The sequence below is a fragment of the Fundulus heteroclitus genome, chromosome 1 (assembly GCF_011125445.2).
Source record: "Fundulus heteroclitus isolate FHET01 chromosome 1, MU-UCD_Fhet_4.1, whole genome shotgun sequence".
NCBI lineage: Eukaryota > Metazoa > Chordata > Actinopteri > Cyprinodontiformes > Fundulidae > Fundulus > Fundulus heteroclitus.
In genome coordinates this window covers 37,523,161-37,547,129 of record NC_046361.1, presented here as the reverse complement: position 1 = coordinate 37,547,129, position 23,969 = coordinate 37,523,161, and the positions used below count along the sequence as shown (strand labels likewise).

Here is a 23,969-nt window from a genome sequence, read left to right as displayed (position 1 = left end):
CACTACAACTATATGTTTGGACTTTTTGACATACACCAATTTATAGTCATTTTCTTAAAAAGAAAAACTATTCAATTAAACTTTATATTCCCCATCTGACATTTTAGATCCATTTCTTCAGCACAGTATGATCTTCATCTTTCAGGTGCATTTCAGGGAGTTTTCAGCAAAGCAATATTGCCCTTTCAATAGATTTTAGACCAGCTACTAGGAATAGATAAGGAGTTATACTGTATCTTATTACAGGTGGTTTATCAAAGCTCTGCCAGAATATGAATCCATCCATGATATTTTGCTGGTATGATAGTAATATAAACATGAATGGAAATGTCTTCTTGTTTTTATTTTGAAGGAGGAAAAAAATGGCTTCTGAACCAGAAGTAGAACCCAACATCTGCTGCACAGCCTTATAAACAGTCAGCCAGTCAGTAACGGAAGGTTCTCTGTTTGCAGTTTACATTTATTTCTAAGATTAAATTGTTATTAATCATGAAATTTGTGGATTCCTCTTTTTTTTATTATGGAAAAAGGGCATGTGGATTTGTTAAGAGATGAACCAACCAGTTTTTCTGTTCATAACAACCACCAGGTTTCTCTGAGGTCTGATTGGGTGAATCCAGCGACAGGAACCCGTCCTATTTCTCACGACTTTGTTCAAATTACCCAATAAATGCAACAAACAAGAACCCTAAAGGACTAATGTGCTCCAGGTTCCTTCATGGGACGCAGAAATAATGGATCTAGTAGAAAAGATGTGTTCAGTTGATGCATTTAAGGACATAGAAGTAGGAAATCTTAGGCTGTGATGGATTTAAGGAACAATGAGTAAAATTCAAAGGATGATTAATTAGTGTTTGAATTTTTTGGTCTACTTAAGGCAAATGTCTGCTTCTTTTGTCAGTTTCTAATACTGAAAGCAGTATTTTTGTGCGTTTCCAGCAAACAAATAAAAAAAATGACCCTTTTAGGAGTAAAACAAAATATGTTTTTTAAATTATTTGAAAAAGGAGGATAAAAAATACTACAAAATTCTGAACTGCAAGAAACACAATACAATACAAATGTAAGGTGGGGGGAAAAAAGCAAAAACGGACAGAAAAATGATACCAAGGAGCTGTGGACGTGAGAGACTCCAGAAATAGAGAGAGCCACCCCATCCAGAGGATAGAGAGGAAGAGGGGATTAGCAGACTGGCTGTCCATCTTCCCCTGGCCTCCTGTCGTGCATATGGCCAGGTCAGGGAAAACTGGAGTTATTTTGGAGCAGAGTGGAGGGGAGCTAAGTAGATCCTCACATAAGGATTTATTTGAGGAGACTCTCTTCTAGTCCTCCTTAACGGGAGGGAGGAGCGATGCAGGCGGTCTACGAAGCCTTTAACCCTTTAAGTGCCTCAGGGTTAATATTTAGTTTTCATATCAGCGTGGTCGGCTGGAGTTTCACACTTTGCCGCCACAGAGAAATGTCAAAAAGAGTCTTACTTTGTGCCGCTGCGCCCTTTAATGACAAAGTGCCTCTCAGATATGGGAAATTAATCCTGGATTTTCAGCCAAAGGTGCTGACTTCCCACATCAATATTCAACATCCCTTGTAGACGTACGGTTGCTTGGATGAGCTGAATCGGCAAAAAACGGGGGCCGTTTGACCTTCACCTGTAAAAGCGGTCGGCTGCGTTGACCCTGAACAGGAAGGCGTCGGGATCAGAGCGTCAGAGAACCGTCGGCACCGAGGTGGATCTGAATGTCAGCGCAGGGATGTTTGAGCGTCAGAACGAGGGAAGCGTGCACAGAAAAATAAAAAGTTGCACCCACTGTGGGGGGTCTTTGGTTACTGGGTTACAGCATCACTCCTGTCCGCTCAGGACAGGAGTCCTGAGTGGATAGGACTGCACTGCAAAAAGGGGACTAAAAATAAGTTAAAAAAAATACGTGAAATTAGTGTATTTTTGCCTTGCTTTGAGCAGGTAGATAAGACTATTTGCCAATAGAATGAGATTTTTGCACTTAAAACAGGAACAATTCATCTCTAAAATAAGATAATTAGATATAATGCACATGAAATAAGATGATGGAGATAGATTTTTCCTATTTTAAGTGCAAAAATCTTATTCCATTGGCAAATAGTCTTATTTACCTGCTTAAATCAAGGAAATTTACAATAATTTCAAGAAAATTTCACTTACTTTTAGTTCTGTTTTTGCAGTGTGTGGCCATGATTTCAAAGGATGTTCAAATCATGTTGAGGTTATTAAATTAAGCATCGGTGTGGGACAGGATGCCACTGGTGCAATGAGTCCAGTCATGAGACGTCCTCGCTACTAAACGCTCCAGGTTCAGCAGTTAAACGGTTGTAGACCTTCAAGCTTCACCTCACTGCAAAAACAGAACTAAAATAAGTTAAAATCTTCTTGAAATTAGTGTATTTTTCCTTTATTTGAGCAGGTAAATAAGATAATCTGCCAATGGAATAAGATTTTTGCACTTAAAATAGGAAGAACTCATCTCCATCAACTTATTTCAAGTGCATTATATCTAATTATCTTATTTTAGGGGTAAAATGACTCCTTCCATTGGCAGATAATCTTATTTACCTGCTCAAATCAAGGACAAATACACTAATTTCAAGAAAATTGTACTTATTTTTAGTTCTGTTTTTGCAGTGCTGGCCTTCAGGTTTGCTCGGGAACAGTGCCTGGAGAGTTTGACGGAAAGGTTTTCCACAGCCAAGCAGCTGCATCCAGGCTTCGCATCAAGAGAGAAGCGAAACGTTGGACGTTCTGGTGTCTAAAGCCATGGAGACAGAATGAGACAACCAAACACCTCATTCTGGTCCTCAGGTGGATGAGTCTGAGTCTGTGAAGTTTTAAACTACAGCGTGAATCTGTTTCACTGGCACTGATTTATGCTCTGAACATACGCTTTTAAGAGTTTTATCCCTGCAGGATGCTTTTGCCTTACAGCCCTGACCACCAACACCTCAGAGGGGAACAGCAGAAAACCTTTAACATCCACAGCAACAAAGAAGACTTGAAGATCCAATCAGCAGAGAGTACACTGCAAAAAGCGAACTAAAAGTAAGAAAAAATTTTCTTGAAATGAGTGTATTTTTCCTTGATTTGAGAAGCTAAATAAGACTATTTGCCAATGGAATGAGTATTTTTACCCCTAAAATTAGATAATTAGATATCCTACCCTTGAAATAAGATGATGTAGATGAATTGTTCCTATTTTAAGTGCTAATAATCTTATTCCATTGCCAAATAGTCTCATTTAGCTCCTCAAATCAAAGAAAAATACACAAATTTTAAGAAAATTTCACAAACTTTTACTTCCGTTTTTACAGTGTAAAACACAGGTAAGACTCAAGCTCCTGTTTAGTTGCTCCATGCCAGCTCTGCACCAAAACAATTGTATAAAACATGCATTAAAACCATTCAAATGTATTTAATTATGAGTTAACATGTCTGCACTAGAACGAAAATAAAAAGGTCTCTGTTTGAGTTGTGCGGCTGAAACGTTTGGTGCAATCAGCAGAGAATATGAATACCTTGGAAACCCTTATTTTAACACGTACCCTCTAATGGTTCAGGAACCATTGTAGAAGTGCTAAAACAACTTCATTTAACCTCTTAGTTGTCCAAATTACAATTTAATAAAGCATCTTTGAAATGAGATTGAAAGGAAAACGGAGGCTGACTGCAGAAAGGTGAAATCTCACACCTTAGATAAATTAAAGGTTTTGTAGCTGCCTCCAGAACTGCCTTCTCTGCCGATTCTCAGACGTGACCAACCCTTTAAAACCAGTTCCAGGTTAGAACAACATCAGCATCAGACCTGAACGGAGCAACTGTTGCTCTACGTCGATCCGGGAAGGGTTAGACGACCCTTTGCTAATCACTCACTCCGCAGAAAGAACGATTATTCACAAGCGGAAAACATTTGGTTCAGCTGCCGATCTTCTCAGAAGTGGCAGCTGATGCCGAGGGAAACCACTACCACAGAATCTACAGTATCTCCTCTGCCTTAGTTTGCCTTTTAACCAACCCAGTGCTCCCGTTTCTAACCTACACGTTGCTCTTCTCTCTTGTCGTGTTGTGGTTATTAGTTTTCATGCATTATGGAGGCATTCGTAAATGATATTAATACATGTGTAAGTGAATTCATGAATATATTATTTTCTGAAAGCTTTGTTTTAGGCTCTACTTCCATGTATTTTGGTTCTTGTTTCCATTCAGAAAACTTGAGTCTAAAATATAACAGATTAGACTGCAAAAAGGGAACTAAAAGTAAGTTTTCAAGAAATTAGTGCATTTGTCCTTGATTTTTTTCAAATAATCTGCCAATGGAATAAGATTTTCCACTTAACATAGGAACAACTCATCTCCATCATCTTATTTCAAGTGCAGAATATCTAATTATCTTATTATAGGGGTAAAAATACCCATTCCATTGGCAGATAATCTTATTTACCTGCTCAAATCAGGGAAAAATACACACATTTTAAGAAATTGTACTTATTTTTGGTTCCCTTTTTGCCATGTAGGGCCCAAAATCAAACAAACTCTCTAAGACAACACGGCCTCCTGTCGTAAACATCTCCTGGACTCAAACGGACTGGTGCTGTGAGACATCGTGTGGCGCTGTCACGGGTATGAGGCAACCCAAACTAAAACGGTACGCAATGACGAAGGGGCACAATGACCAGAGTAACAGTGACAAGTGGCCATAATGTCTGGAGAAAACCCAAAAACGGCTCATACCAACTGTCCGGCACAGAAACCTTGAACTGCTCTGCACAGTAAAGTGTTGCAGAGGAGAAATGCGAGGCCGTCTGTCCAGCATCTGAGGCTCAGGCTTGACCTGGTGATGCTTGCAACTAGAGGGACAGACTGAAAAACCTTCAGCAGCAACGCGAGAGACAACTTCAAGCTGTTGCATCAACGGGTGACGGTTTCACACCTCTCCAAGCGGGTTTGGTGTTTTGCGTGTTTGGTTCTGCTGCTGGATTTAAGAGAAGTTTAGAAGCCAAACACCAGATTTGATCACATGCTGACATGTAAAACTGATCATGATGCAGACTGTACTGCCATTCGGGTTGACTCTGCAACGCCCAGCACACTTCGGCCGTGAACTGCAGACGGCAGCCGGGGGGGAACCGGAGGGTTGACACACAGATCCGCACAGGATCACAGGAAGCTGCTGATACCTGGGCGCGTGGCACGCCGCGCGCAGGCTTGGTCATTCCTTAGCAACCAGCCGCCCAGCATCCGGCCACTGGCTCACGCGCGGACGTCCCGCAAAAGCAGCGCGGCGCGCGCCGGGGCCATCGCGGAACAATGTGCGCACGCGGGGCAGCAGCACGCTCGTGAATAACGATGATGATGGTGATGACGATGATGATGATGAGCCTGCGGCAGGACGGAGCGGCCCGGTGGACCCACACAATGACCCGAGGAGCAGCCTCAGCTCCTCACTCACCGGGCGCACAGCGCGCTGCGGCGGCGCCAACCTGCGCCAAATGTCGGCCCCTTCGCCTTTCTGCCCGGTTCTGTTGACTGAGCAGCGCTCCAGAGCGGCACCGAGGACCGGGCGGCGGCGGCGGCGGCGGCAGCTCGCCGGTACGCATGAAGCAGACAGAGCAGCAGAGCCTGAGCCGGAGGAAAACACTCCGGAACGCACCGATAAATAAATAATAATAAAGCGCATGCCGAAGACGCCTTCTTACCTTCACTTCTCCGAGATTACGATCATGAACCTCCGCCTTCTTGTTTTATCTTGTTTTTTTTAGCGCTAAAAAGGTTTATTAATTCGCTTTCAGGTTTTTTTTTTTTCTTCCTTCTACACTGAGTATTTAAATGGACAGTATATGCTGCTGTACACAGGCAGGGAGTGAGCGCACTCACCGGGACCCTCAAGACTCTGTGGCAACCGGAGGGGGCGGGGCCATAGCTGATGACATCACAGAGGGCGGTAGAGAAAAGGAGGTGAGGTGGGGGGGTATTTTCCTCCAGACCAAATCCAGTGAACCTGAGGGACTTGAGAATCCCTCAAAGTAGAAATCAAATAATTTTCATTCTCAGGTGCTGGAAGGCGTAAAAAAAACGGAGTCCTGCAAGGTGCAGCTGGGGAGCCGCAAGTCCGAGGGCCCAATGCGTTACTCTAAAGGTCTGACACCATGCTGCTACCACATTTACTATTTTATCGCCATTTGCAAACAATTTGGGAGTTATTTCTGTATGAGAACCAGAAATTCCTGCCGGTTTTCTCAGCAAACGGGAATTAGAGATGTTACTGCTCAGCGGCGGTATGATTTGGACAAACTAAGCGTCGCTTTATGGCCACCATCAGGCTTGGTAGTGGTGGTTTAACGTCTGAAGGGTCAGCTGCTCACTACATCAGGAATCACACAGTAGCTCATTACAACTCAGGAGTTTTGTGGGTCTGAAATACGCAATAAATCCATTATTTTTTATTTAATTTTAACCAAATCAGGACAACTCGTGTTTCCAAACGTCCTGCAACAGGAAGTGCCGATGTTTGGCCACATTTCAACGTTTCCCCACAGCGCAACCGGGCCAGAACCTGGATCTCGGTCCCCAAAGACGGAGACAAACGTGCAACAGCTTCCCTGGAAGAGGATCAAGACGCTGGAGTTGGATAAAACGCTGAGTTAATAAAGCCACACAAACGGAAACTCCACTGCAGCGAGCAGAAGCCCCCCGAAAAATAATAAGTGGATATGAATATTTCAGATCATGGTTGCTGGAGGTGGTTCTGCAGCCACTGGACCGTCACACATTGCTTCTGCGATTCAGATCAGTTTTCCTTCAATATGTTTGATATTTCTAGACTGTGCATCTCTGTATTCGCTTCATTTTAAATCTTAACTTTTATTATTTAAACATGATTAGTAAATGTCTACAAAATAAATAGGTGTCTTTTTAATGTGGTTGTATTTGTTGCTCTGCTACAGTAAAAATAAACAAAAAGATTTAAAAAAGAAACTAAATACACAAGAACTATTGACATATTTTTGATAACAAAGCTCCAGAATTCAACGGAAAGCAATTAGAGTGACTGTAAAAGTGGGAGCGTCTCTTTAAACATTAGATGTCCCCTTTTTTGTCAGATCTACACAGCAAAGCTGCCCCCTACAGGCGGAGGGGGGAAGTGAGCTCCGGTCCAAGCAGAGCAGAAGAGCTGCAGACTGGGGTTAAAAACTGCTAATCTGTTCAGTGAGTGAGCCTCGCAGCCCCAAAACTCACTGAATATTCTCCAGAACGCCGTTCACCAGCAGCCAAACAAAAAGAAAAGCCCCAAACGACTGCGTCTGTGGCGCGTACTGACCAGCAAAGCAGCAGTGCCATGGAAACAGAGCCGCACGTTACATCTCCTCTGGGCTTTAAGTTCAATGCACACGCGGCCATCAACCATTTTCCACCAACCTCTTGTGCACAAGTGTTAACAATGTGTTTATTTTAATCCTTATTTGTTCCCACGGTGCGTGCATGTTTCCTCTGGTCTGAGCTGCACCCGCCTCGTTCTCTGACGTTTTCCAGAGAAGACCAAGAAGCAGTTTGTTATTTATCTTCAGATGCTGGCAGGCTGCATCAGAGAAGGGAAAATGCTGGGAAACAAGGCTTCACTGTTGCTTTTTTTGTATCAATAAAGCGTATGTGTGGTGCACTTAGAGAGCACAGAGGGGATTTCCCTCGCAGCCCTGTTTCCATGGCTTTTCCTGCTTTATTGGACTTGAGCACACCAGAGGATCAGAGCAGATGGCACGAGGATGAGGCGTGTTAAAGGTCGCGCCCCTGGTGGAAACGCATCCTGAAGGATCCGAGAGGAGGACAGCGACCCGTTCTTCTGGGTGGGACTTCTTCAGAACCGTAAAAACCCGGAAATGTGTGCCGCAGCTAATCGATTCACGCAGTTAATATTAAAAGGTGTCGACGCGAAACGCCCCGCGGCTCTGAGGCGTCTCCTCGAGTTCTTCTGTTTCTGCAACAACCTGACATGGATGCCTGGAAACAGAATAAGTTACACAATTGTCTTCACGGAGGCACCGAAAATGACGACGACGATGATAACGGTAGGCTTTAAAATTTAAAAAGACCAGGCAGGACGCCGGGGCCACCATTGTTTAAGCACTTTTACAACTATATTAACATCCTCTGCTTGTGTACAAACAGCAAAGCTCTCTTAAGCCGAACCACAAATGGGTTTTGTACATCAATTATCGGGAGTTGAGTGAACAAAAAAAAAACAATTTTAACAGAAAACAGAAAACAAAGTACATTTCAAACCGCAAACACCATCTGTCCGTCGCCTGTAGCTGCTTTTCCTTGCAGGGTAGCAGAGGGCTGGTGCCAACCTGCACCCTGGACAGGTGGCCGGTCCACCACAGGGCAGCAGAACACGCACAGAACCACGGCTAACCCAGCAGTCCTGCTTTTGGACTAAGGAAGCCACAGTACCCACAGAGAACCCAATGCATGCACAGGCAGAACATGCAGAAAGGCCGGGATTCAAACCCAGGACCTTCTTGCTGCAAGGCAACAAAATATGAATGTATGTTTTTTTTTTATCGTCGGGTCCAATCGGGTCCACTGAGAGAACAGTGAGCAGGTTTCTGACGCTGGCTCGTTTAGCATCAACCTGAAAGCCTGATTCGATTTCCAGCAACTGCAGCAACATGTTTGCTGAAAAACAAAGCAACTGGACTTGTTTTCCGTAGTTGAAGACGTTTTACTTCCTCTCCAGGAAGCTTTCTCAATTCAAAAAGTCTGGAGTAATGTGGAGTAACAAGCTTTATACCATTGCCCAACAAAGGCCTTGTAATGGCTTAGATAACATGCAAATTCAACAGAAACAGGTCCATCCCTTAGTAATGGGCGGTCGTTAAAGTCATTAAGACAGCAGATTGAACCAAAACTGGTCCACTCCTCTGTAACGAGGAGTCGTTAGGGTCGTTATTGGCTTGTCTTAAAGGAACAATGTTTTGATCACACATATGAGGATGAGAATTGAGGTGATGATTGGCCGGAATTAATCCTATAGCTGCATTATAGGTTTGTGAGAGTTGGAACCTAAGGCCTCCTCCTCTGTTTAAGGTTGGTCTTTCTCTCTTAATGTAGATGGCTTCCTTCACACCCCTTTCAAAGCATCTGTCTTCTTTGACCAACATGTGGACATTTTGGTCCTCAAAAGAGTGTCCTTTGTCCTTTAGGTGTAAGTGGACAGCAGAGTCTTGTCCTGAGGAGGTAGCTCTCCTGTGTTGAGCCATGCGTCTGTGGAGAGGCCTTTGTTTGCCAGTTGTATAAAGCTTGTTACTCCACATTACTCCAGACGTTTTGAATTGAGAAAGCTTCCGGGAGAGGAAGCGAAACGTCTTCAACTACGGAAAACAAGTCCAGTTGCTTTGTTTTTTACCTTTTTTTGGAATGACCATGACCTGGATAACTGAGAATCTTCACCAGCATGTTTGCTGAAACAACCGAGCAGAGAAACGTGTTTTTTTTTTTTTTTTTTTTTTATGTCTTCAGCTCAAAAAGTGAAACAAAACAATCAACGCTTCGCATTAAAGGTGCTTTACAAACTAAACCAGGAGTCCTGCAACACACACACACACACACACACCCCTCCTCCCTAAATTAATGAAATGTCTTTTCTCTGGAGGTAGCTGCGGTAATGGGCAGAGAGAGGGAGGCCACCAATGATAATGAAGCATGTCCCTCTCTGAGCCCCCCCCCCCCAAACATCCCTCACAGTCACAGGAAAATGTTCCCTCCTTTCAAACGTTGCATCTATACCCCTCATGTTCCTCTTTCTGCATCTCCCTCGTCTTCGTTGTCTCTTCTCCTCTCTCTCCTCCTCCGTTTCCACCCTTCCACCACATTGTCTGCACCCCCCCCCCCCCCCCCCCCACTTGCCCCCCACCCCCCTGCCAGGAAGCATCCAGGCTAATTTCCTCCTCTTATTGAATTGGGACGAGGGGCGGATGGAGGGGAAGGAGAAAGGGATGGGCAGATGAACGGAGGCCTGGGATGTGTGCTAATGGAAGCAGTGGAGGACCGGGACGCCTCCGTCCTTCGTCCTCAGTCCATGTTCGGGTTCATCTTGGGTGGCTTCCCACTTCAGGAGCCAGAAATCCACCCTGAACCGGACTTTTGGGATGGACGACGACCCAGAGAGGGAGCTCTGTGGTGGAAGGATGCTCAGCATATTTTATTTCACTCATCTCCCAGTTGCTACTTCTCTGTGGGTCAATTTTTTTATGTTAACTCTAAATTTAGACACAAGCATTTGGCTTTTGATTTGCAGATATAACATTTAAACTTGAAGAATATCAGTGTTTTTACAGAGCAAATACATTATTAAAGTGAGCCAACCTGAAGGGGAATGTTTAACTGAAGAAAGGGACGTAGTGACTCTTTATGCTGCGCTACCATCAAAAAGTTGTTTGTTGTTTTTAGAAGATTTTAACAGATATTTTCCTGTGTTTATGTTCTGAGATACAGGTTAAAGCGATGACAGCTGTCAAGGATGGTGGACGGTTCACAAAATCAGAGTTTGAATGGAGCAAAAGCTCCAGCAGCACATTTCCAATGTTTGCAGCCGTTGGCTTTTAAACCCTGACCGCTATCAAGACAATCTGGGATTAATGCCGCGTTAGACGAGCCACTCCGCGCCACGGGACAAAATTCGGATAAACGGCCCCGCCTTCAGGGCCCCACAGAAGACAGACAGCCTAGGCAGACTGACGGTAACGCACCTTTCTGACTCTTAGGTGAAAGCAGGAATGTATCTCTCTCCTGCTGAGGAGTTCACTGCAAAAACGCAACTAAAAATAAGCAAAATTTTCTTAAAATTTGTGTATCTGTCCTTGATTTGAGCAGGTAAATAAGACTATCTGCCAATGGAATAAGATTTTTGCACTTAAAATAGGAACAAATCATCTCCATCATCTTATTTCAAGTGCAGGATGTCTAATTATCTTATTTTAGGGGTCAAAATACTCATTCCATTGGCAGATAATATCATTTACCTGCTCAAATCAAGGAGAAAAACCCAAATTTTAAGAACATTTTACTTATTTTTAGGTCGGTTTTTGCAGTGTTCAGCCTCATTCCGGCGTCAGAGCGACTCGGACAAAAGACCGCGACCTTCCCGCTTGTTCAGAGCGCTCTGCAGCCTTCTCCCAAACACACACACACACTGCATGGTTATACACGGCTGCAGCATGCAGGCTGCTGGGTCGACGCAGCTCTTTGTTTAGTTGAGATTCTATTCAAGGAGTTTATTCACTGCACCGTTTAATACGCTGCAGAAAGGGGAACTAAAAGTCATTAAAGGTTTCTTGAAATGAGTGAATCTGTCCTTGATTTGAGCATTGGAAATAAAATGATCTGCTAAAATAGGAAAGTTTTGGAGTCAAATTAATATTAACTGTCAAAATTGATTTTTCTTATTTCTTTGGTTTCTTGTCACGATACAAAAAAAATACCACCTAAATGGGGCTTCTGGGACTTTTGTTAGAAATATGTTGTTTATTGTGTGCAACGTTTGCAAAACCCGTAAAAAGGGAACAAAAAGTACATAAAATGTTCTTGAAATTAGTGAGTTAGTCATTGATTTAAGTCAATAATCTTATTAGCAAATGGAAAAAGATTTTTGCACTTACAATAGGAACAAATCATCAGCATCATGTTATTTCAAGTGCAGGATGTCTAATTATCTTATTTTAGGGGTAAAAATACTTATTCCATTGGCAAATTAGATTAGATTAGATTCAACTTTATTGTCATTACACAGGTACAGGGCAGCAAAATGCAGTTTAGGTCTAACCAGAAGTGCAATGGCAGCAAGTGCAGGATAAACAATGGTTCCATAAGTACAGGACATGGATTTTTACTGAATAAATATAGAGATGTATACTATTATAGAGAGAATTTTACTGATAGATTTGTCCTATGAGTATAATATATAGATAACTAGTATTGTGAACTAAATTTACATCTGGATATGTACCGAATATAATATACAGGTGGATATTACAATAGCACAATAATCTTATATATAAGATTATTTACCTGCTCAAATCAAGGACAAATACACAAATTTCCAGAAAATTTGACTTAATTTTAGTTCCGTTTCTGCAGTTTAAAGGCTCCGCTACACTGATGTGTTCGATGCAAACTTAGGAGACATTCCAGAAAACGAGAGCAGGGAGTCACACCACCATATTTTCCTTCGTCTCTTATTCTGCAGCTGCAGAGCTCAGCCGATCATTTCTGATTCATTTTTGTTATTTTCTACCAAGCATAGCGACAGAATAGCACGCTGATTACTGCAGCTTTCTTCTTGTTGCTTTGCTTTTCATGAATTTGCATGAAGCTACCCCCAACTGGCCTGATAAAGAAAAGTGTGGCATAAAAAAAAAAATTATACAATGTTTATTACATTTACACAAAAACTATCTCTGCAGACTATGCAGGGGTTTGTGTGAGAGAAGCCGGTCAAAGCTTTAATCGGTTATGGACGACTGAACTTCATCTTTCACTGTTTTCACAGTTAAAAGTGTGATGATGTCACACACTTTAGCTTTTTGGTCCTGTAAAATATTCAGAAACTTGCTGATTAAAATTATTTTCGTGCCCATAGTTTCATCTCCACACATATGTCTTGTGGACATTTTAGTCCTTTTTGTCTCATACGTCTCCTTTCTTGCTTTTAAAGGCTTTTTTTTTTTTAAATTTGAATCATCGTTTTGAACAAGTAGCTCTGTGTCAGTCTCCACCTGGCAGCCTTCCTATTTAAGCAAACCAGCTTAAAATGTTGATTTTCTAATATTATTTTGCATTTCAGGGAGTTTTCTGTAGTTGACTTCAAAATTTGAGCTAAAAAAAAAAAAAAAAGAGTTGTTAGCATTCACACAGCATTTTCACGGAAAATGCAAATTTTTATAGTTCTTGTCAAGTTTCAGCCCTAAACGTTTAGTAGTAGAGTAGACATATAGGCATTAAAATAAATCTATTTGATTATGCAATAGTATTTAAATATTTTGTCTGAACATTGTAGAACTGTACAACCCTGACATTTCCAATCATTAAGCTTCACGTGTCCCTACATCAGAGCCAGAGACGCACCGATCTTGACTAATTAGCTGGATCGAATATCGGATGATTGATGCCGATCCAGCATTCTGATCCAGTCATTTATTTTGTTATTAATATCATAGGCAGCAATACAGTAACGGCGATCTAGTCACTTCTATGTTTCCAACGGCGGTTACGCAGAGAAGCTAGCGGTAAGCAAACACAGATGGGCCGATCGCCGGACCGAGCCACGTCTGCTATTTGGGAACATTTCAATACGCCAACAAGTCCGACTGCAACACGCAGCATCTGCTAAGCATGAGCTGCGAGGGGGGTGATAAAGTTGGTAAATTCAACACCACAAACTTAAATAAGCACCACTCTAAAGAACAAGCAGAACTTTCTTTAACAATATTTATGTCAAGCCTGATAACTTCACTCACATGGCATGGTACACGGTTTATTCGTATAACAGTAGAATCGGATCGGTATCGGCCGAGACGCTTAGCACAGGTATCGGATCGGAAAAAAAATGGATCAGTGCATCTTCAGAGCAAAGAACATTGAACTAGAATGATGAAGACTTGCTGAAATACAGAGCCGGTCCCGGATCCTTTGAGGCCCTGGTTAGAATTTGAATTTGGGGCCCATTTCCAGTTCACATCATTTCCTAAATAAGCTGCTGCAGGTAAATACTGGAACAAAGATCATTTCACCTTTGATTTGGTATGTGGTGCCCAGACACTCAGTACCTCAGATTGAACTATAAAGACTTTCCTTGGTAGCATTAATGAAATCCTGAATTCAAATTTGCCATTTCGAAGAAGAAATTTTAGTTTGTTTAATTGTTCAGTTTTGAAATCTACTGGGTATATTCGATTAGCCTGTGAACTCAGAGCTCAGGTCAAACAAAGTGTTTTGTTGCAGAGCTAAATGCTATCAGCAATATCAGTCAATAGTCCTTTTTCTCTTAATTTCACGCATTCAGGTGCAAAAGGAAAACATTTATTTGATCCGAAAGTGATTTAAAAGATCTCTTTTTAAAATGTTTTGTCCCATTTTCTTTGCTTTTATTGTACTCGCTACTTTATACTTGTGTGCTTTATCTGCATTTTATTGTTCTTGTTTTTTTACTTATTGTTTTATTGAGCGCAGCACTGAGATTTTCTGTAAATGTAAAGTGTGTTATAAGATTGATTGTAGTTATTTGTATTGCTAAACTGCAGCATTATTGGATACTGAATGTGTAATTCTGCCTTCATAAGGCATTCTTGTACATTTAGTTGGGAAAATCTGTCTTCAGAGTAGGAATTCATTCTGTGCAATAGGCCGGACCCTCTTGGAGCCCCCTGCTGGACTGGGCCCCCATATTCCTTCTTACTTGGGCCGGCTCGTCTGAAATAGTAAAAATACTAAGATCACCAGAAGATTACTTAGAAATCTTGGGTCGGTCCAAAACTAGAACACATTCCTGGTTCTCAAATATCCAAGTTTCCTGGACGGCTTTTTCACTCTGTGACATTTTTGCATTTTAATTGCGCTTCTAAGCATCTGTAGGCAACAGAAAGCCTTTCCAAATTGTAATGTTCCCATAGACTGCGTATTAAACCAAGGCTTCATCAATGTTCATTTAGGTTGGTCTTAAATTGTCGCTGTTCTCCATTTCCAGCCAGGATCAGGTGCGTCACCCCCGCTTTGGTCGGCGCCTCTGAGCAGATCTGCAGAATACAGGCACAGCGCTACAGACGCTGGACACCGGAGCCCGCCTCATTAAAAGCGCAGAGGAGAAAAACAGCAGCAGCATGTTTTATTTATCCTACATGGGAAACATCCGATGCATGACTGCAGATCAATACGGGTCCTCAGGCCTGACCGGAAGCTTCGGCTCTGCTGTTAAAGGGAATCTGAAACATCGCCGCTGAGGACGGCCACAACAAGTCAGAGTTTTCTCTTCAAGCTGATAAAATGATCCAGATTTTACGGAAACTGCTTCAGGACCGTGTCTGAGACCTGCAGACAAGACAGCGAGACACATCTGCATCCCGGAGTAAATTGGCCCTTCGGTGTTCATCTCTCTCTCTCCTCGACTAATTAACTCCTCGCTCAGAGGCTTCGCTTAATTGGAACGAGCTAAAGCCTCGGTTCCTCTGCACGGCGAGTGCGGCGTGCCGATAGCCGCAGCGGCGCTGAGAGAAGCGGAGGAAACGATTACAGCAGAACCCGCTCCGTCCACACCGCCCCGGTCCGGGTTCAGCTCCGGGTTTTACCTGCCGACTGTAACGCATCGGTGCAGAAAGGGCTACGGCGTTCTGAATGTGTGGCTTTCAATGCACTTAAAGCATTACACGGAGTGCAGGATGTTTGTAATCCCTCGCTGAGCCTCGGTCCGGTTTAATAATCAGAGCTGAAGGAGGAGGACTGAGCCGCTAAGGTTCCCTCTCCGGAGACCCGGGTCAGAGCAGGAGCAGCAGCAAAGCAAACAGCCCAGGAAGACAAAGGATACTAGATCCACTCATCACTGTTTCTGGGTCTTCAGTGATTTATCGCAACCTTTCGTTTACCAGGCGGAACGATTATACTGATAATAATGATTCAAATGTCAAGAATCGATTTGACTCTCGAGATTTACAATCAATTATTTTGCAATCCGGTCTCAAATTGGATTGCTGTTATTGGAAATATTTATTAGCTGCTACCTGAATTACAAGAATGTGTAGGTATGCAACGTACTGATACTGGTATTATATTAACGTTCAACAACAAATGAATGAAGTAATGGTAGTTAATGGCGGCTGTAAGGACCAAATCTGTCCCTGAATGTTGAGACAAATGCTTCCAGAAACACGCGGTGGGGCAGAAAACCCAAACACATCCAGGGCAGAAAACAGAGAAGGGCAGATTAAAATATGATTTTAAAAATTCTCCTACCGGTATGAGAACCCTTGTGTCAAACATCCTGTCAGGATTATGCAAAATGTCTACTGATGGCCACTAAAAGCAGGCGGTCGTGGTTGTAGTTCATGTACTGAACACTTTCAGACACCTCTGTTTTCATGTTGGTTACACCTCTGACTACAAATGCTGTCTGCAAGGGTAAAAAAAAAACTAATATTCCCCGACACAATGCATACACTGCAAAAAGGGAACTAAAAGTAAGTAAAACCTTCTTGAAATTAGTGTATTTTTCCTTGATTTGAGCAGCTATTTGCCAATGGAATCAGTATTTTTACCCCTAAAATAAGATAATTAGACATCCTGCACTTGAAATAAGGTGGAGATGAGTTGTTCTTATTTTAAGTCCAAAAATCTTATTCCATTGGCAGATAGTCTTATTTAGCTGCTGAAATCAAGGAAACATACACTAATTTCAAGAAGATTTTACTCACTTTTAGTTCCTTTTTTTGCAGTGTAGAAACTCAATCTGAGATGCTGATCCCTGTTCCATGTCCAAATGTTTGTGTTCTAAAAGGAAAAATTAACAAACCAGCATCGCTGCTACAGTTACATCCAGTAAACCTGCCGTTTATGGGGGAGTAATTAAATGTCCATTCAACTGAGACAAGAAGATACTAAAGCGCCAATTCTTCTTCTTGATGGTTTTAAACGAAGGAGTGGGAGTTTTTGTCCCCACCAGGGCGTCCGCGGTTCTCCAGGTTCTCCTCCCACTCAGCTGTCACAAACGATTCGTGAGCGGACGGAGGAACCCTCGCGCCCTGACCTGCTCCCTGCGAGCAAGGCATCGGCAGAACACACCGGGGGGAGGCTGCTGCAGAACCCGAGACCGCCACCAGAACCAGAGACGGCGTGACGGAGGGAGGAGGCGGGCCTACCTGGTTGTTGTTGCTCATCAAGTGCAGCTTCATCTGTTTCATGTAGGTGGTGGTGAGAGGCACGTTGAAGTCTATCGCCTCCGGAGCCAGAGAGGCGGGTCTGTTGTTTTCTGCCGAGAAAAACAGGAGAAACCAATGTTCAATAACCGGGAAACATAAACGAAGCGTTAGATAAAATACAAGAAAAAGGCACAAACATCTAAACAACTCGCCACTAGCATGGATGGGAGGCACAAACTCAGCAGAGAATCAAAATATACTGAAGGATCGATGTGTAGATGTGCACATTAAAATTAAAAAAACGACCGAAAATCCATTAAAATTATATCATCATACATAAAAATACATAAAATATTAGTAACGTGCATTAACAAGCAGGCTTTTTGGATTTCTCAGTCAATCCCAGAGATATGAACAGTGCCTTGTCTGTCTTTACGTTGAATTTAGTCTACAAACACTGCAAAAACAGAACTAAGAACAAGTATTTTTTTCTTGAAATGAATGTATTTGTACTTTATTTGAGCAGGTAAATAAGATAATTTACCAATGGAATAAGATTTTTGCACTTAAAATAGGAACAACTCATCTCAATCAACTTATTTCAAGTGCATTACATCTAATTATCTTATTTTATGGGTAAAAATACTCTTTCCATTGACAGATAATCTTATTTACCTGCTCAAATCAGGGACAAATGCACTAATCTTAAGAATATTTTACTTATTTTTAGTTCTGTGTTTGCAGTGAATCAAGTTGTTTGAACATTTTATTTTAGAAACCTTGGTTTTTATTTTCTAGACAGGAAATAAACAACAAAAAAGGTCACCCCTTCTGGATCTCCTCGGTTTTTGCTTGTTTCACATCATCAAATACATTTTAATATTAGATAAAAAAATGGCCTGACTAAATACAAAAAAAAGGACTTTTCAAAAGATGATTTTATTCATTACGAGAAACAAAAACAGCTATTCAGAGCAGCCACACGTGGGCCTGATTCCTGTCAGGCCTGCAGAACCAAGAAAACACCTAAACAGAACCGGCGTGACAACATGAAGTAGGCTGAAAGGTCTGGCATGTGGTGAACCTCCCCAGGAGAGAAGAGAACATCCATCGTCATTTTTTCATTGCAGGAACTTTCCGCCATTACCCACGATTATGAAAGCACAATTTTAGGTGAGTAATTTAAATTTCCACGGTCTACGCTTTCCTGGACCTGAGGTCCTGGTCTGGGGGGGTTAAGACTTTCAGATTACCAGGATTGTTGAGGGGCAGGTTATGTGATCAGTAACTATCATTGAATTCAATTCAATTCAATTCAATTTTATTTATTTAGCGCCAATTCATGATCCACATCACATCAAGGCTCTTTCCAAAGTCAGACTCCATCAGATCCTCCAGGTTGGTCAGAAAGTTTCCTCTCTAAGGAAACCCAGCAGGTTGCATCAAGTCTCTCAAAGCAGCATTCACTCCTCCTGAAAGAGCGTAGAGCCACAGTGGACAGTCGTCTGCATTGTTGATGGCTTTGCAGCAATCCCTCATACTGAGCATGCATGAAGCGACAGTGGAGAGGAAAACTCCCCTTTACGGGTTGTTTTTCTTTTCTTGGTCGAACCTTTCCTGTAATGTTGTGACTTGTGCTCACCTGTCATATCAAAAGATCTGCAATTTCTACATTATACAAAATTCATATTTAGGCGTACTTTTGGTGATTGAGAATGGACCAAAGGAAGAGGACAAACCTTTGGTTTCTTATTACCGCCACCTGCTGGACTGGAAATGTAATGCAGTTTTACTCACAACTCCTCCATAGGTCATTAGGTTGATTTAAAAATAGCTTTCCGTGCAGTGGACACAGAAATCACACAGATTTCCCAGGACTCTCAGTGGAAAAGTGGCTCATGGTTCATGCAAGAGGTTTCAAAAGAACCCAGAAAACAGCCAGAGCTCAGAAAGCATCATTACCATTCAGGGTTTCGACAACAGGAAAGAGAGACTGGGCAAAAATGGCCTCCACGGGGGAAATCCGAGTCCACAACCCCTGCTGACCAAAAAGAACCCAAAGAGCCGTCTCATATTGGTCCAAAAACATCAGCAGTCAAACATGGTGGTGGCAGTGTGATGCTCTGGGCTCCTTTGCTGCATCAGGACCTGGAATACCAGCCAGAATTCACCGATCGAAGTCCAGCTCTTTTTGAGTGGCCTAGTCAAAGTCTGAACTAAAACAGAATGAAAGTATAGAAGTATGCTTTATTGTGCCTCAGGTGTGTGAGCAGAAAAGTAAAGGCTTAGATAAAGCACATAAATCCCATTAGGCTGCTGTCGCCTGACCCTAAAGAGGCCAATATAGCTAAATTAAAGCGATTGTGCTAAGAAGAGTGGGACAAAGTTCCTCCAGAGGGACTTAAAAGACTTATCACAAACAACAGACGGCAATTATTAAAATCAGACAAGAAAACATTTACTTCCACCTTTTTTTAACCAGGTTTACGCCTTTCAAAACTATTTTGGACCTGTGAAAATCTGTACATTGTGCTTTCTGTGCCGTTATGATGTTCCAAGGCTGAGGAAACCCAGGCATCCTTCTCCCCAATGCGACCCCAGCATACAAACATTTCATTCGTTCGTGTTTTGTTGTGTTGGTGGTGAACTGGCGGAGCCCCCAAGGCCCGTTTGTCTGAAAGGCGACACTAGAGGACCCTGCAGAGCCGCTGGAGCACCGGAGCTGAAGGACGTCGAGTTCGCTTTCATTCACAGCGCCAACACAAATCCTCAGCCTGGTCAGTTTAAGCTGAAACATCCGAGGCTTCATGATTTACCGCGGGAAAGATAATAAAAGCGGGAACGCTGTTGCCGGCACGTGGACGGACACACACCGCCTTTCACAGCCTGCCGCCGGTATCAATTAAACAGGACCCCAGTCCACACCGATTAATTGCATTTAATAATTCACGGCTGAACTTTAGAGGAAGACCCTCTGCACGGCGATAAAGGGGGCACGGATGAAGCGTGTGTGTGTGTGTGTGTGTGTGTGTGTGTGTGTGTGTGTGTGTGTGTGTGTGTCGGAGCGAACCCCCACAGTGTGTGAAGGTAATTAGCCGCTCCCTCTGTCTGAGCGGCACACGCGCTGCTTCAGTGTGTGTGTTTGACGGCATGCACTGATTCTCACAGGTACAAACCGGTTCCAATTAAACTATCTTTTAATTGAGTCTTGGGAAAGCCTGAGCGAGCTGTCCACATAAAAAGCAACAACCTTTCCCCCCCCCCCCCCCCTTTCCTGCAAACAGCAGTAAAACATCTTGACCGTCTCTTCCACTCGTCTTCCTCTGCGTTCCGCCGGGGTCGGATTTTACGTACGCTCCCGCGTCCTTTTATCCCCACAACCCCGCGTCCTCTGCCTCCTCCTCCAGCCCTTTTGGAAAATGAGCTTGTTTTCTGGGCCATTTTGGTTGTTAAAAGCCATTAATTAGGCTAATTGAGGAGAGAGACGGGACACTCCAATGACTCCGTTATCTAATGAGGGATGAGGATGCATGAGGGGGAAGGGATGGGTAGACATAATGACAGAAGGGAGGAAGAGGGGAACGGCAGGAGTATGTGATGGCACAGGAAGCCTGAAGCCATGCAGGGGGGGGGGGGGGGGGGGGGGGGTTGCAGAGCGAGAAACACACAAAGAGCAGCTGGAAGCCAGATTCAGGGACGGGCGTTTGGGAGGCTGTGAGGGACAGACGTCAAAAAAGAGTGAAAACTACCAGAGATGAATGAGCTGGAGGAGTACGGCAGGATTGGCACAGAGAGGGAATGAAGGGCAGGAAGGGAAGCTGGAGGGAAGTTGAGGAAAAAGACGGGGAATATAAAACCAGAATACGTCTAAATTCACTACTTCAGCATCCCCGGGTGAGTCCCCCTCCCACGGAGCGTCCACTTTTTTCTTATGCTGTAAATTTGCCTTTACCTGAAAACTGCATTTCGTTTATTAACAATCTTAAAACTGAAAACGGGAAAGCTTTACGCGTTTTATTTTTTTTCCACAGCACCACGTTTTGACGTAGTATGTCGTTAACATGCAGCTGTGATTACAAAAAAAGTAAAAAAAAAAACAAAAGGAACTGGACTTGTTTTCCGTAGTTGAAGACGTTTCGCTTCCTCAGAGGAGTGGACCAGTTTTGGTTCAATCTGCTGGCTTAATGGCTTCAACAACCGCCCATTTCTAAAGAGGTGGACCAGTTTCGGTTGTATTTGCATGTTATCTAAGCCATTACAAGGCCTTTGTTTGGGCAGTAGTATAAAGCTTGGTACTCATCATTACTCCAGACTTTATGAATTGAGAAAGCTTCCTGGAGAGGAAGCGAATGACCATGACCTGGATGACTGAGAATCTTAACCAGCATAATTCAATTCAATTCAATTTTATTTATATAGCGCCAAATCATGAAACATGTCATCTCAAGGCACTTTACAAAGTCAAGTTCAATCATATTATACAGATTGGGTCAGATTATACAGATTGGTCAAAAATGTCCTATATAAGGAAACCAGTTGATTGCATCAAAGTCCCAACAAGCAGCATTCACTCCTGGGGAAGCGTAGAGCCACAGGGAGAGTCATCTGCATTGTACATGGCTTTGCTGCAATCCCTCATACTGAGCAAGCATGAAGCGACAGTGGAAAGAAAAACCACCCATTAGCGGGAAGGAAAAACCTCCGGCAGAACCGGGCTCAGTATGAACGGTCATCTGCCTCGACCGACTGGGGGTTACAGAAGACAGAGCAGAGACACAACAAGAGAGACAAAAAAGCACAGAAGCACACATTGATCTAGTAATCTGTTCTACATTAGATGGTAGTAGCGGGTGAGCTATTATACTTCTGCGCGACGTTTCAGCGACAACATCGGCTATGAACATCCCAGGTTATCCTGACACTTTCATTTTTCCTTCATCTCAATAGCTGCACCTCTTTGGCGAGCGTCAGCATCTCAGCCACATTAGCAGTGAAGGCAGAGGAAGGCCAGGCAGCAGGGCGGACACATTCCCACGCAGGATTTACACGAATAACACCTGAAATATAATAACCCCGTCAAATGTTACATCCCCTTCTGTGTTTCATCCAATCAATGTGGTTGAATATTTCGTGCACCTCTTCCTCTGTAAGGTGGCACTGATTCTGTCTGCCGGCGCTCTTCGGCGGTGTTCTGGTCGTACCTTTGTAATCCTGTGCGGTGGTACTGATGTGCATCCTCTTCTGACACTCCCCGCAGCTCATCAGGAAACGGGTCACCGCCTCCCGGGGCAGAAAGGCGTACGTCTCGGCTATCTGAGGCGCCACAGGTGAAAGGAAACAGAAACTCCATGTAAATTGTTTCACGTTGGGGGCAAACATAGAAACAACTTTACAGGTCAAAACACAAAACAACGTGAGTACGGAGGGTTTTTTTTAACGTCAGTGACAGAGATTGGACACCGAGGAGGCGTTACGGTCCAGACGCAGACCAGCGAATGGCAATGAAAGCGATTCAGCAGCTGGAACGTCTAAAACGGCCAGCAGAGGAGGTGAAGGGAGGCATCAGGAGCGGAACTGAGCCTGTTGCAGGCAGCTGCAGGAGCAACCAACGGTGAAAACAGCGAGTGGAAGTCAGCTGGTACCAGAATGAGCTGGCACCAGAAAGCACGTACCAATGGACGGGTCGTGGTGTGAGATGTTCAGAAATAAATCTCAGTTCTGCATTACCAAAGTTTGCCAACAGGGGTGCAACAACACATCAATCCATCAATATATCGACTACATTTTTATTAAATCTTCCATGCAAAATGAAAATATTGATCCATATCGTCATTTTTAAGACACACATTTATTTTGAATTTCGCAAGGCATGAAACTAAAGTGAACAGGTGGCTTATTATTATTATTATTATTATTATTATTATTATTATTATTATTATTTATTTTAAATTAGAAGAATTTTGTTTTTGATTTAAAGCCTGTTTAGAAATAAAATCACATTTGGGGGTTTTTTGTGACGTAAAATCAAAGTAAATAAGAGTGTTAGAGATGAGCACATCATGGTATCACATCATATCGATATTGTTTTATTAGGCGAATATCGTACTTTCATCCAAACAAATCGATGTACCATCGTATTGTGATGGTGACTTACAGCCCTATTTGCTACCATGTAATTTTGGCACAACGGACAGTCTGCTGCACACAACAACCATCCATCTACATGTAAAACCTAAACATCTACGAGTTGGTGAGGCGTCCTCTGCGTCCGCTGACCCTCACTCCCTGCGCTGACTGCTTGCTGACTTTCTCTGACTGCCTGTCACTGACCCTCCATGCACGACGTGACCATTTGGCCTCCAATCCTTCACAGAGCCACAGCAAAACCAGACAGGTGTCGCCTAAATAAAACTGGGCTGAAATAAAAACACAAAAAGGTATAGAAACACAAACGGGTAAAACGCGTAGAATAAGCGTAACAATACAAGTTAATAAAGGTTTCTGCACCAGGCCTCTTCCTCCACGACTCCCACAGTCATCATCAGTGTTCAGATTTTTAAAAGTAAATATTATTAACAGCTTATCGACAAAACAAATCTATTTCCAAACACTGAAAAAAGTTTCCTCCGGGACTAATGGTCGCTGAGAAGGTTTGGACGATGTCCACCGGGGAAAATATTCACACTTCACCTTTTTTTTTTTTTTTTATACTGTAAGCACCGGTATTATTTAAATTTTTGACTCCTCTCAGACTTAGACGTTCAGATTTACATTATCAAATACAAATCTGGAAGAAATGTCATGGCTCAGGAAAGATACAGAAACAAAACAGCAACATCAATTTGAGTATAAAATTAGCAGAACAGCAACAAAACTAAACCTAAAAAGAGGTAGAAAAGAAAATGGGCATAAAAAGATAAAAGATGTCATAAAAGCTAAGAATTGTAAACATGCTGTAAATTGCATAAATATTATCTAACATATGTCCTAATAAAATGATATATTTATGCTTTCCATGGTCATGAGATATACGTTTCAACCACAAG

General features: G+C 42.8%; 1 protein-coding gene across 3 annotated transcripts in view; it reads right to left on the bottom strand.

Annotated features, from left to right (window-relative positions):
* The window catches only part of LOC105915844 (nucleolar protein 4-like), a 139,753-nt gene that overhangs the window by 90,652 nt on the left and 25,132 nt on the right, over positions 1-23,969 (bottom strand). For all 3 annotated transcript variants that reach the window (XR_004931829.1, XM_012850089.3, XM_036142378.1), the window contains exons 3-4: positions 22,125-22,236; positions 16,924-17,033 (exon numbers count right to left, since the gene is read on the bottom strand). Coding sequence is in view for 2 of the 3 variants with exons in the window: in XM_012850089.3 (XP_012705543.3) it covers positions 16,924-17,033; positions 22,125-22,236 (222 nt within the window). In the remaining variant the exon portion in view is untranslated. The remainder of the gene's footprint in view (positions 1-16,923; positions 17,034-22,124; positions 22,237-23,969) is intronic.